Consider the following 13,644-nt stretch of genomic DNA (forward strand, 5'->3'; position numbering starts at 1 on the left):
GCCCATCTGAGGGCAGCTGGATTAAGTGGGAGTTCCAAGGGGTAGGGGACAAAGCAAAGAGACCAAGGTCGAAATCCAGCTGCCTTCTCCCTAGAGAGACTTCAGGTCAGGGGAGCATCCCGGTGGGTGGGGAGCAGCTTGGAACATGGTTGCTGCACACTGGGCTAGAGACTCTCGTCTCAGGACTTGGTCACCAACGCTCAGGTTTATACGTACAATAAGGTGGGGACTAATTTGGCTACAACTACTCCAGAGACAGACCTTGGCGTCAATGTGGAGAGTTCTCTGAAAACACCCTCTCCGTGGGCAGCGGCAGTGAAAAAAGCAAATAGAATGTTAGGAGTCATGAAAAAAGGGATAGAAAATATTATTGCCTCTATATCAAACCATGGGGCGCCCATATCTTGAATACTGGGTACAGACGTGGTCGCCTCATCTCCAAAAAGATCTCTAGGCATTGGAAAAGGGCAGCCAAAATGATGAAGTTTGGAACGGGTCCCAGATAAAGAGATTAAAAAGACTTGGACGTTTCAGCTTAGAAAAGCGGAGACTAAGGGGGGATAGGAGAGAGGTCTATAATACCATGACAGGTGTAGAAAAAGTGAATAAGGAAAAGTTATTTACTTGTTTGAACTAGGGGTCACCAAATGAAATTAAGAGGTAGAAGATTTAAAACAAACCAAAGGGAGTTTTTCTTCATGCAGCGCACAGGCAACCTGTGGAACTCCTCGCCAGAGGATGTTGTGAAGACCAGGACTTTAACGGGGTTCAAAAAAGAGCTAGATAGAGTCATGGTCCATCAATGGCCGTTAGCCAGAATGGGTAGGAATGGTGTCCCTATCATCTGTTTCTTTGGAGGTGGGTGACAGGAGAGGGATCACCTGACAATTCCTTGTTGTGTTCCCTCCCTCTGGGGCACCTGGCCTTGGCCACTGTCGGCAGACAGGACACTGGGCTGGATCGACGTTTGGTCTGACCCAGGCAGGGCCCGTTCCTAGGTTAATGAGAGAATAAAAACTGTGCGTAGTGCTTCGGGTGCACCATTCAGCCTCCGGCTCAGTTGTAGCAGTGCAACTCCGACTTCCCTGGGGTGACTGTTTGCAACAGGGCCCTGTGGCTCTCGGGGGGGCGGTAGATCCTGTCCGTGGCTGGGGAGCCGATCTTGGTAGCGGTAAATCGCCCGGCGTGCTCTGGAAATACTGACTTTGCTTTCCATCCCCCGCCAGGAATGTCTTTTTATTTAGAAGACAGGAAATAACAAACCCAAGAATGTGTCCCACAATCAGCAAACTTCATTGTGGCCGAGGGCTTTTGCTCTCTCTAGTACCGTCAACCCGAAGAGACACTTCGCCGCCAGAACCAGCCCGTGAAGTTCCTGTTTGTGAGAGAGAGGGCCACTTGACCCCGACTACAGATGGCTGCAGCCCGACCGACGGCATTGCAGGGGGAACGCTGCTTTCCTGATGGACTTGCTTTAAAAAAAAAAAAAAAAAGAGAGAGAGAGAGAGAGGGGAAAAAAAACAAACAAAAAAAAGAGAAATGAAAAGAAAGGAAAAAAAAATTTGCCTGGCAGCAAAAAAAAAAAAAAAAAAAAAAAAATACAAAACAAAGTAGAAAACTTTCTGTGAAATGAAAAATAAAATAAAATTTACTTAAACTGTGGGGATTAAGAATTAAGACCCAGCAAAACCAATTGTCCGCCCTGGGAGGGGGGAGGAAGGCACCCAGGTTTTTAACCCCCCCCCCCCCCCCGGACTTGCCAGCTTCCTCCACTCCCTCCCTCCCCCCCTTCCCCCCCTTAATCGAAAAGAAACAATCGGGAGGATTTGGTTCCCCCATGCGGTGCTGTGGGGATCCTGCCGTTCGCCCCTGTGGAGCGTACTTCCAGAGCTCTGGGAGTTTAAACTTAACCCCCCCACACACACCCTCCCTCCTTAACCCCCCCCCCCCAGCTAAATCTGATACCGCAGAGCTGTCAGCCTTCGGGGGGAGCAGACTGGGATAGACTGTTATATATTATATATATATATTTCTTTTTTTAGTTTGTTTTTTTAATTTGGTTTTATTTGGGTTTTTACCATGAGGGGGAGAGAGGAGAAGCGCTCCGGAGCTCGCGGGGACGGGGCTGACTCATTGTACGCAGCTGCTTTGGGAACGGCTCCCCGGGAATCGCACACTGACAAGAGCTGAGCCCCTGCGCAGGCGTGTGGCGTGCGCGAGGCTGTTCCGTCTGGTGTTGTAGCCATCTCGAGAACAATAAACAAACAAAAACACAAAAAATAAATTGAAAAAAATTCAGCTGTCGGGTTTGTGCCTCGTGTCTCGGGCGCTCGGCCCAGTCTGCGCGCTGCCCGCGAGGGAACAGCAGAGCGATTTGGATTTTCTGTGCTTGTCCTGAGACTGAGCCTGGTCGAACCCTCTTTTCCATCCAAGCTGGCCTCTGCCACTCTGGGAAGAGCATTAACACCCCCCAGGAGCGCTGACTGGCACAGCAGCATTCGCGGACCTGCCTGTCGTGTGCCGATTCCTTCGCTGGCCTGGGTAGAGCCTTTGAAAGGACACGCGAGCAGGCCGGGGGGAATTGCTGAATGTTACAAGTAAATGAACAAAGAGGAGCAGAGTCCAGGTGTTTTATTGCCCGGTGGGGGCGGGGCATGCATTGCAGCACCTGTGGGGAGAAAGTTGCTCGCTAGCGTGGCTGTGTATTGGGGAGCGACCTGTAACGGCTGACAGGAGCGTGAAATAGCTTTAAAACCAAAGGAAGTTTTTCTTTACTCCCAGGCAACCTGTGGAACTCCTTGCCGGAGGATGTGGTGAAGGCTAGAACTTCAACAGGGTTCAAAAAAGAGCTGGATAGATTCATGGAGGTTGGGTCCACCAGTGGCTGTTAGCCAGGAGGGGTAGGAATGGTGGCTCTAGCCGCTGGTTGTCTGGCCTCTGGGGCACCTGGCATTGGCCACTGTCAGCAGCCGGGATGCTGAGCTGGATGGGCCTTTGGGCTGGCCCAGTCTGGCTGCCCTGATGTTCTTATCGTGGCCGAATGAGCCAAACAGCAAATCCACCCGGGGCCGTACGGCTGGAACGGGGCTTCCCTGGCTCTTTGCTTTCGCCATCGCAGCCGGCTCACGGGGGGAGCAGCTCAGTGCCCAGCCGGGTGCTAGACTTAGCTAGGATCAGGCTTTGCCCCCCCCCCCCCCCAGCCACGAGAGGCATGTGGGAGTCCAGGTTTGCAAGCTCTTTGCCGGGCCCCGTGGGAACATGCCCCCCCCCCCCCCCGCTGCTGGAGGGGGCTGCTGAAATAGCTCGGAGCCAGGCGGGCCGGGAGGGACTGGCAGCGCGGAGCAGCCCAAAGCCCGGCCTGCCGGTCCAGCCCCCGCAGCGGCGCATTGGAGAGATGCTGCCACCCGGCTCAGCCCCTCCAGCTGACACGGCCCAGGCGGGGGAGGAGGCCCCCAGGGGGGTGGGGCTCATCGTCCCCCTTGCAAGAGAGCCAGGGCACGGCCTCTACCTGGGCCCCCAACGGGCCCTTCCTTAGTGCCCGGCTTGGTGGACGTGTCAGGCTGGGCTCTAGCCCCCGGGGCAGGGGGGGGCCGGGCCGTCTCGGGGGCTCCAGCTGCGTCCCTGCACATCCCCCCAGGCGGGCGGAGAGACGACACCCCGGTAGGCGTGTGGTTGCTTTATTAACAGCTGGGCCCCTCCCTGGGTGCCGGGGCCCGGGGCACTAAGGGCAGCGCCCAGCCCCGCCCGCGGGCTGGATCCAGCAGGCCTGGCCTTGCCCCAGGCCCCTGGTGCCCCCCGCCAGAGCTGCCAAGTTCCAGTCTCTCCTCCGTCGCAGGCAGCGCCGGTCCCTGGGGCCGAGCCGGAGCAGAGTCGTCCCAGCTGGTGAAGGCAGGGGCCGGCCTCCAGCCGTCTCCCAGCGGGCACCCCTCGCCCCGGCGCAGCAAAACGGGAGGGCCCGGAGCAGGCGGCTGAGCTGGGATCCAGGGCGCGCCGCCCTGCGGTTGAAGCAGCGGAGGTCAGTGTGCCTCAGTTTCCCTCCACAGGGCTGGTGCGCGCAGGCCTGCGCCCTTTGGGAGGCCGGGGAAGCGGGTGAGCGCCTCACTGCTGCATGCTGCTGGCTTGCATCGCCCACGCGTCCGGGCCTGGCGCGAGGGCCGGGGGCCCCTGCAGGCTCTGCTGGTTTTGCCAGAGCTGATGCAGCTCCTTGAACTGCTCCACCATCCTGTCCTTCAGGTCGGGGTGGGAGATCTGCAGGCGGATGCTGTCGGCCGACCAGGAGAGCTCCCCCGAGAACATCTCCAGCAGGATCCGGGCAGCCACCGGCACCACCTGGGCGGCAGACACAGACGGGCAGGCGGCAGCAAGCGCCCCTCTGCCGCGGGAGCCCCCCGAACCCTCGCAGCCTCCGCCCCACTGGCCCGTCACCCAGCCCCTCTGCCGCTGGATCCCCCCGAACCCTCGCAGCCTCCGCCCCACTGGCCCTGGAGGGCCCCTGGCCCGTCACCCAGCCCCTCTGCCGCTGGATCCGCCCGAACCCTCGCAGCCTCCGCCCCACTGGCCCGTCACCCAGCCCCTCTGCCGCTGGAGCCCCCCAAACCCTCGCAGCCTCCGCCCCACTGGCCCTGGAGGGCCCCTGCCCTGTCACCCAGCCCCTCTGCCGCTGGATCCCCCCGAACCCTCGCAGCCTCTGCCCCACTGGCCCTGGAGGGCCCCTGCCCTGTCACCCAGCCCCTCTGCCGCTGGATCCCCCCGGCCCCTCGCAGCCTCTGCCCCACTGGCCCTGGAGGGCCCCTGCCCTGTCACCCAGCCCCTCTGCTGCTGGAGCCCCCCAGCCCCTCGCAGCCTCCGCCCCACTGGCCCTGGAGGGCCCCTGCCCTGTCACCCAGCCCCTCTGCTGCTGGAGCCCCCCGGCCCCTCGCAGCCTCCGCCCCACTGGCCCTGGAGGGCCCCTGCCCTGTCACCCAGCCCCTCTGCCGCTGGATCCCCCCGAACCCTCGCAGCCTCCACCCACTGGCCCTGGAGGGCCCCTGGCCCATCACCCAGCCCCTCTGCCGCTGGATCCCCCTGGCCCCTCGCAGCCTCCGCCCCACTGGCCCTGGAGGGCCCCTGCCCTGTCACCCAGCCCCTCTGCCGCTGGATCCCCCCGGCCCCTCGCAGCCTCCGCCCCACTGGCCCTGGAGGGCCCCTGCCCTGTCACCCAGCCCCTCTGCCGCTGGATCCCCCCGAACCCTCGCAGCCTCCGCCCCACTGGCCCTGGAGGGCCCCTGCCCCGTCACCCAGCCCCTCTGCCGCTGGATCCCCCCGAACCCTCGCAGCCTCCGCCCCACTGTCCCTGGAGGGCCCCTGGCCTGTCACCCAGCCCCTCTGCCGCTGGATCCCCCTGGCCCCTCGCAGCCTCCGCCCCACTGGCCCTGGAGGGCCCCTGGCCCGTCACCCAGCCCCCGCCAAAGCCCGGTTCGTCTCTCCCAGCTGCCCAGTGGCCCACTGGGACTCCACCTGGAGCCCACGGCCCGGGCCGGTCCCCTCCCTCGTGCGCCTCTGGTGCACCCTGGCACTGCCGCTCCTCCACCTCCCTCCCCATGCCCCTCGACGCGCCTGATTCACACCCTGGCCCTGCTCCGGGCGCTGGAACCCCGCCAAGCAGCTGTGCCCAGCATTCCAGCTGTGGGCGCGAGTCGGGCGCTTTGTGGCGCTCCGAGCAGGCTGGGAGGCGGAGGGAGGGGCAGGAACTGGGGGGGATCCAGGGCCAGGCTGTGCGAGAGGGGCAGGGGGAGGGAGTCGGAGAAGTTTCTTCTCCGGGGGTTCTAGTCCTCCCAGCCCAGGCAGAGCCCCGAGGGCCACGGGCTGCTACAGCCCGTCCCTGGCTTTAGACCACAAGCGGCCGGGCCCGTTCAGCGCCACTGAAATACCCCAGCGGGTCGCAGGGGGGAGGCCGGCGCCAAGCCGGGGCTGCTGAGAGAAGCGGGCACCCGTGTTCCCGGCCCAGCCTCCCAGCCCTGGGGATCCTGCTCGGGACGGCCCCCCAGGGCCGGGGGCACCTCTGGGTGCAGGCGGGGGGGGGGGGGGGCTGGGCCGTGGAGAAGGGGGGAGGGGCTGTAACAGGGCCCAGCCAGCGGCAGCCCCCCCCCCCCCCCCTCACCTGGACGGTGATAAGTTTCTTCTCCTTCGGCTTGTGGTCCGGCCACTCCTCCCCGAAGCAGAAGAAGATTTCGAAGGGGGGCGGGGTGCTGGTCTGGCCCTTCTGGAACAGGATGAGCCCTGGGGAGCCCCGCAGCAGAGCCGCCGTGAGTGGGGGGGGACCGGTGGCATTTCCAGTCCCCTCTCCCCTGCAGCGACCCCCCCCACCCCCACCCCCACCCCCACCCATGGGAAACTGGAGCCTTCGTGGGGGAGAAGCGAGGGGTGGGGTGGGGACAGAAGCCAGCAAGGGGGAGGTGAGAGGTTGGGGCAGGGACTGGGAGGAGGGGCAGAAGCTGGGGAGGTGGGGAGACCCCCAGGGCTGGAGAGTGCAGGGTCTGGGAAGTGGGGGAGACAGAGGTGGACAGACGCCGGGGCGGAGAGACACCAGAGGTAGAGACGCCGAGACAGGTGGGGGGGGGGGAGGGAGAAGACGCCAGGGTGGGGGCGGAGAGGGGAGAGACACCAGAGGCAGATGCCTGGAGCTGGGGGGGGGGGAAGAGACACCAGAGGCAGACGCCCAGAGCTGGGGGGGGAGGGAGAGACACCAGAGGCAGATGCCCGGGGGGGGGGGGAGACACCAGAGGCAGACACCCAGAGCTGGGGGGGGGGGGAGGGAGAGACACCAGAGGCAGACGCCCAGAGCTGGGGGGGGAGGGAGAGACACCAGAGGCAGATGCCCGGGGGGGGGGGGGAGACACCAGAGGCAGACACCCAGAGCTGGGGGGGGGGGAGGGAGAGACACCAGAGGCAGACGCCCAGAGCTGGGGGGGGGGGAGGGAGAGACACCAGGGGCAGACGCCCAGAGCTGGGGGGGGGAGGGAGAGACACCAGAGGCAGACGCCCAGAGCTGGGGGGGGGGAGAGACACCAGAGGCAGACGCCCAGAGCTGGGGGGGGAGGAGACACCAGAGGCAGACGCCCAGAGCTGGGGGGGGGGAGGAGACACCAGAGGCAGACGCCCAGAGCTGGGGGGGGGAGGGAGAGACACCAGGGGCAGACGCCCAGAGCTGGGGGGGGGAGGGAGAGACACCAGAGGCAGACGCCCAGAGCTGGGGGGGAGGAGAGACACCAGAGGCAGACGCCCAGAGCTGGGGGGGGGAGGGAGAGACACCAGGGGCAGACGCCCAGAGCTGGGGGGGGGAGGGAGAGACACCAGGGGCAGACGCCCGGAGCTGGGGGGGGGGGAGACACCGGGGCAGACGCCCAGAGCTGGGGGGGGGGAGAGACACCAGGGGCAGACGCCCAGAGCTGGGGGGGGAGGGAGAGACACCAGGGGCAGACGCCTGGAGCTGGGGGGGGGGGAGACACCAGGGGCAGACGCCCGGAGCTGGGGGGGGGGGGAGACACCAGGGGCAGACGCCCGGAGCTGGGGGGGGGGGGAGACACCAGGGGCAGACGCCCGGAGCTGGGGGGGGGGGAGAGACACCAGGGGCAGACGCCCGGAGCTGGGGGGGGGGGAGACACCAGGGGCAGACGCCCGGAGCTGGGGGGGGGGGGGGAGACACCAGGGGCAGACGCCCGGAGCTGGGGGGGGGGAAGACACCAGAGAAAGCTGGGGGGGGGGGGGAGACACCAGGGGCAGACGCCCGGAGCTGGGGGGGGGGGGGGGAGACACCAGGGGCAGACGCCCGGAGCTGGGGGGGGGGGGAGACACCGGGGCAGACGCCCAGAGCTGGGGGGGGAGACACCAGGGGCAGACGCCCGGAGCTGGGGGGGGGGGGAGACACCGGGGGCAGACGCCCAGAGCTGGGGGGGGGGGGGGAGAGACACCAGGGGCAGACGCCCGGAGCTGGGGGGGGGGGGAGAGACACCGGGGCAGACGCCCAGAGCTGGGGGGGGAGACACCGGGGCAGACACCCAGGCCGGCCCCCCGGCCCCCCTCACCGTTGAGGAAGCTCTCCAGGCTGAAGAGTTTGATCTTCCTCTCGCGCTCGATGGGGTTGGGGCCGGGCGGGGCGGGGGCGGCGCAGGGGCCGGTCCAGAAGACCTTGCACTGGCACAGCCGGATGGCGTAGATGTCCTGGCCCTGCAGCTCCAGGATCAGGCCCCGGTCCATGGCGTCCAGCAGCTGGCAGGTGTAGAAACGCTGCTTCTCGTTGGCGATGTGCTGGGCCTCGGGGAAGCGCACCTGCTCCAGCGTGACGGGCCCGAACAGCGCCACCTGCTCCCGCGTGGGCGCCAGGCTGCTGTGGAAGAGCCGGCAGCCGTGCGGGTTGCTGACGGTCAGCGAGCTGGCCTGCCGGCCCCGGTAGTGGAACTTGATCTCCAGGTCGGTCACTGGCCGTGGGGAGAGCGAGACAAGCCCCTTAGCCTGGGGGACGGGGCCCCTAAGCGCCGCCCCTTCCCCACCCCCACCCCCCCGCCATCCTGCCTCTTGTGCCACCCACGCCAATGTGCCCTCTGGCCTTTTCCACTCATGCGTGGAATAAATTTTGTTGTGTGCGTCGAGGCACGTGCGAATGTGCACCACCCGGAGAAACACACACCGAGGGGTGGGTGCTCTGCTACTCAGCTGGTGGCATCTGATGCTCTCCTGAGCGGCCGCCCATGCAGGGCACTCTACCCCACGCCTGGGGGCACAGGGCACTTACGGGGCAGCATGTGCGGGCTGATGAGCAGGTCTGGGATGAACTGTTCCATGGGCTGCACAGCTGTGTCCTCAGGGGGCAGGGGGCCTGGGAGCAGGCTGGCCAGCGGCATGCTCTCGGCGGGGCTCTGTGCGGCCAGCTCTCCTCCGGCGGCGAAGGCCCCCGCGGCGGGGGGCGGAGGCACCCCTCCATCCGGGTGCAGGAGTTCCTGGGGGCCCAGCGGGGCGAAGGGGCCGTTCCCGCAGGGGGGGGTGTATGGGGCTTCCTGCTTCGGCCACACGTAGGCGGGCAGCGTCTCCGCGCCCTGGCTGGGATCTGCAAGCCACCAAAACCCACCGGCTCAGGGCCCCCCCCGGCAGCTGGAGCCAGCCACTGGCAGGGCCCTGGCGTCGCCAGCCGTGCCCGGCTCCAGCCCACGGTGCCCACCACCCGGAGCCAGGCTCTCCAGCACCCCTGGGCGAGGCCCCTCGGCCGAACAGAAAACACCAGCCCCTTTCCAGCTGGGTCCCCTCCCCTCGCCAACCTCAGCCGACGGCTCAGGGGGCCCGGTCAGCATGGGAGCTGGGGGGGGGGCGGGGGGGGAGGTGCTCAGAGCCTCGCAGGGTCCTTGCCACTGGGCCGGCTGGAGCGAGGGGCCCGGCTAGCGGCTGATGGGACGGGCCCGGTCGCAGCTTCCACTGGGGCTCGGCTCAGCCCCGGCACCACGGGCCCGTCGCAGGCCAGGGTGGGACCCGAGCTGGCAGGGCGCCGAGGGGGGGAGGGCTCTTGTGCCTGGCGCTCGGCTTGGGGGGGGACCAGCCCTGCACATCCTGCCCCCCCGGCACTCACCCGCTATCGTCAGCATCGTCATTTTCTGCAGCTGTGGGAGAGACAGACGGACGGGGCTCAGCTCCGGGGGGCGGCGACCGACCCGGGGGGGGGCAGAGTAGGGCCCCCGCCAGAGACCCCGCCTGTTGCCCCGCCCCTGCCCTGAGACCCCGCCCCTTGTCCCACCCCTGCCCTGAGACCCCGCCTGTGGCCCCGCCCCTGCCCTGAAACCCCGCCCCTTGTCCCACCCCTACCCTGAGCTCCTGCCCCTTCCCCAAGACCCTGTCCCTGCTCACACTATCCCCCGCCACCACTCGCTCAAGAGGGGGCGAGGGCTCCGGCTGAGGGGGTGGGCTCTGGGGCCAGGGCGTGGGGTGCTGGGTCCGGGCTCCGGGCTGGGGGCGCCTGAGGGGTTCCAGGGCGTGGGGTGCTGGGTCCGGAAGGGGGCTCCGGGCTGGGGGCGCCTGAGGGGTTCCAGTCAGGGTGTGCTGGGTCCGGAAGGAGGCTCCGGGCTGGGGGCGCCTGAGGGGTTCCAGGGCGTGGGGTGCTGGGTCCGGAAGGAGGCTCCGGGCTGGGGGCGCCTGAGGGGTTCCAGGGCGTGGGGTGCTGGGTCCGGGAGGGGGCTCCGGGCTGGGGGCGCCTGAGGGGTTCCAGGGCGTGGGGTGCTGGGTCCGGGAGGGGGCTCCGGGCTGGGGGCGCCTGAGGGGTTCCAGGGCGTGGGGTGCTGGGTCCGGGAGGGGGCTCCGGGCTGGGGGCGCCTGAGGGGTTCCAGGGCGTGGGGTGCTGGGTCCGGAAGGGGGCTCGGGGCTGGGGGCGCCTGAGGGGTTCCAGGGCGTGGGGTGCTGGGTCCGGAAGGGGGCTCGGGGCTGGGGGCGCCTGAGGGGTTCCAGGGCGTGGGGTGCTGGGTCCGGAAGGGGGCTCCGGGCTGGGGGCGCCTGAGGGGTTCCAGGGCGTGGGGTGCTGGGTCCGGAAGGGGGCTCGGGGCCGGGGGCGCCTGAGGGGTTCCAGGGCGTGGGGTGCTGGGTCCGGAAGGGGGCTCGGGGCCGGGGGCGCCTGAGGGGTTCCAGGGTGTGGGGTGCTGGGTCCGGAAGGGGGCTCGGGGCCGGGGGCGCCTGAGGGGTTCCAGGGCGTGGGGTGCTGGGTCCGGAAGGGGGCTCGGGGCCGGGGGCGCCTGAGGGGTTCCAGGGCGTGGGGTGCTGGGTCCGGAAGGGGGCTCCGGGCTGGGGGCGCCTGAGGGGTTCCAGGGCGTGGGGTGCTGGGTCCGGAAGGGGGCTCCGGGCTGGGGGTGCCTGAGGGGTTCCAGGGCGTGGGGTGCTGGGTCCGGGAGGGGGCTCCGGGCTGAGGGTGCCTGAGGGGTTCCAGGGCGTGGGGTGCTGGGTCCGGAAGGGGGCTCCGGGGTGGGGGTGCCTGAGGGGTTCCAGGGCGTGGGGTGCTGGGTCCGGAAGGGGGCTCCGGGCTGGGGGTGCCTGAGGGGTTCCAGGGCGTGGGGTGCTGGGTCCGGAAGGGGGCTCCGGGCTGGGGGTGCCTGAGGGGTTCCAGGGCGTGGGGTGCTGGGTCCGGAAGGGGGCTCCGGGCTGGGGGCGCCTGAGGGGTTCCAGTCAGGGTGTGCTGGGTCCGGAAGGAGGCTCCGGGCTGGGGGCGCCTGAGGGGTTCCAGGGCGTGGGGTGCTGGGTCCGGAAGGAGGCTCCGGGCTGGGGGCGCCTGAGGGGTTCCAGGGCGTGGGGTGCTGGGTCCGGAAGGGGGCTCGGGGCCGGGGGCGCCTGAGGGGTTCCAGGGCGTGGGGTGCTGGGTCCGGGAGGGGGCTCCGGGCTGGGGGCGCCTGAGGGGTTCCAGGGCGTGGGGTGCTGGGTCCGGAGGGGGCTCCGGGCTGGGGGCGCCTGAGGGGTTCCAGGGCGTGGGGTGCTGGGTCCGGAAGGGGGCTCGGGGCTGGGGGCGCCTGAGGGGTTCCAGGGCGTGGGGTGCTGGGTCCGGAAGGGGGCTCGGGGCTGGGGGCGCCTGAGGGGTTCCAGGGCGTGGGGTGCTGGGTCCGGAAGGGGGCTCGGGGCCGGGGGCGCCTGAGGGGTTCCAGGGCGTGGGGTGCTGGGTCCGGAAGGGGGCTCGGGGCCGGGGGCGCCTGAGGGGTTCCAGGGCGTGGGGTGCTGGGTCCGGAAGGGGGCTCGGGGCCGGGGGTGCCTGAGGGGTTCCAGGGTGTGGGGTGCTGGGTCCGGAAGGGGGCTCCGGGCCGAGGGTGCCTGAGGGGTTCCAGGGCGTGGGGTGCTGGGTCCGGAAGGGGGCTCCGGGCTGGGGGTGCCTGAGGGGTTCCAGGGCGTGGGGTGCTGGGTCCGGAAGGGGGCTCCGGGCTGGGGGTGCCTGAGGGGTTCCAGGGCGTGGGGTGCTGGGTCCGGAAGGGGGCTCCGGGCTGGGGGTGCCTGAGGGGTTCCAGGGCGTGGGGTGCTGGGTCCGGAAGGGGGCTCCGGGCTGGGGGCGCCTGAGGGGTTCCAGTCAGGGTGTGCTGGGTCCGGAAGGAGGCTCCGGGCTGGGGGCGCCTGAGGGGTTCCAGGGCGTGGGGTGCTGGGTCCGGAAGGAGGCTCCGGGCTGGGGGCGCCTGAGGGGTTCCAGGGCGTGGGGTGCTGGGTCCGGAAGGGGGCTCGGGGCCGGGGGCGCCTGAGGGGTTCCAGGGCGTGGGGTGCTGGGTCCGGGAGGGGGCTCCGGGCTGGGGGCGCCTGAGGGGTTCCAGGGCGTGGGGTGCTGGGTCCGGGAGGGGGCTCCGGGCTGGGGGCGCCTGAGGGGTTCCAGGGCGTGGGGTGCTGGGTCCGGAAGGGGGCTCGGGGCTGGGGGCGCCTGAGGGGTTCCAGGGCGTGGGGTGCTGGGTCCGGAAGGGGGCTCGGGGCTGGGGGCGCCTGAGGGGTTCCAGGGCGTGGGGTGCTGGGTCCGGAAGGGGGCTCCGGGCTGGGGGCGCCTGAGGGGTTCCAGGGCGTGGGGTGCTGGGTCCGGAAGGGGGCTCCGGGCTGAGGGCGCCTGAGGGGTTCCAGGGCGTGGGGTGCTGGGTCCGGAAGGGGGCTCCGGGCTGGGGGCGCCTGAGGGGTTCCAGGGCGTGGGGTGCTGGGTCCGGAAGGGGGCTCCGGGCTGGGGGCGCCTGAGGGGTTCCAGGGCATGGGGTGCTGGGTCCGGAAGGGGGCTCCGGGCCGGGGGCGCCTGAGGGGTTCCAGGGCGTGGGGTGCTGGGTCCGGAAGGGGGCTCGGGGCTGGGGGTGCCTGAGGGGTTCCAGGGCGTGGGGTGCTGGGTCCGGAAGGGGGCTCGGGGCCGGGGGTGCCTGAGGGGTTCCAGGGCGTGGGGTGCTGGGTCCGGAAGGGGGCTCCGGGCCGGGGGCGACTGAGGGGTTCCAGGGCGTGGGGTGCTGGGTCCGGAAGGGGGCTCCGGGCCGGGGGCGCCTGAGGGGTTCCAGGGCGTGGGGTGCTGGGTCCGGAAGGGGGCTTGGGGCTGGGGGTGCCTGAGGGGTTCCAGGGCGTGGGGTGCTGGGTCCGGAAGGGGGCTCCGGGCCGAGGGCGCCTGAGGGGTTCCAGGGCGTGGGGTGCTGGGTCCGGAAGGGGGCTCCGGGCCGGGGGCGCCTGAGGGGTTCCAGGGCGTGGGGTGCTGGGTCCGGAAGGGGGCTCCGGGCCGGGGGCGCCTGAGGGGTTCCAGGGCGTGGGGTGCTGGGTCCGGAAGGGGGCTCCGGGCCGGGGGCGCCTGAGGGGTTCCAGGGCGTGGGGTGCTGGGTCCGGAAGGGGGCTCCGGGCTGGGGGTGCCTGAGGGGTTCCAGGGCGTGGGGTGCTGGGTCCGGAAGGGGGCTTGGGGCTGGGGGTGCCTGAGGGGTTCCAGGGCGTGGGGTGCTGGGTCCGGAAGGGGGCTCCGGGCCGGGGGTGCCTGAGGGGTTCCAGGGCGTGGGGTGCTGGGTCCGGAAGGGGGCTCGGGGCTGGGGGCGCCTGAGGGGTTCCAGGGCGTGGGGTGCTGGGTCCGGAAGGGGGCTCCGGGCTGAGGGTGCCTGAGGGGTTCCAGGGCGTGGGGTGCTGGGTCCGGAAGGGGGCTCGGGGCCGGGGGTGCCTGAGGGGTTC

At 69.3% G+C, this 13,644-nt stretch overlaps 2 protein-coding genes across 5 annotated transcripts in view; one reads left to right on the forward strand and one right to left on the reverse strand.

The window, feature by feature from the left end:
• The window catches only part of TNPO3 (transportin 3), a 75,944-nt gene extending 73,646 nt beyond the window's left edge, over positions 1-2,298 (forward strand). The window contains exon 23 of the mRNA XM_075924792.2: positions 1,227-2,298. The gene's annotated coding sequence lies outside the window, so the exon portion shown is untranslated. The remainder of the gene's footprint in view (positions 1-1,226) is intronic.
• A 1,363-nt stretch (positions 2,299-3,661) lies between these two features.
• Positions 3,662-13,644, reverse strand: part of IRF5 (interferon regulatory factor 5) — a 41,424-nt gene continuing 31,441 nt past the window's right edge. For 3 of the 4 annotated variants that reach the window (XM_089777916.1, XM_089777918.1, XM_089777921.1), the window contains 5 exons: positions 9,596-9,626; positions 8,771-9,082; positions 8,064-8,456; positions 6,140-6,258; positions 3,662-4,329 (listed from right to left, as the gene is read on the reverse strand). In XM_089777916.1, the coding sequence (XP_089634042.1) occupies positions 4,099-4,329; positions 6,140-6,258; positions 8,064-8,456; positions 8,771-9,082; positions 9,596-9,626 (1,086 nt within the window). In that variant the 3' untranslated portion in view covers positions 3,662-4,098. The remainder of the gene's footprint in view (positions 4,330-6,139; positions 6,259-8,063; positions 8,457-8,770; positions 9,083-9,595; positions 9,627-13,644) is intronic. The other variant, XM_089777922.1, reaches the window with a different exon arrangement.

This window comes from Pelodiscus sinensis, chromosome 1, assembly GCF_052426305.1.
Source record: "Pelodiscus sinensis isolate ZL-2025 chromosome 1, ASM5242630v1, whole genome shotgun sequence".
Taxonomy (NCBI): Eukaryota; Metazoa; Chordata; order Testudines; family Trionychidae; genus Pelodiscus; species Pelodiscus sinensis.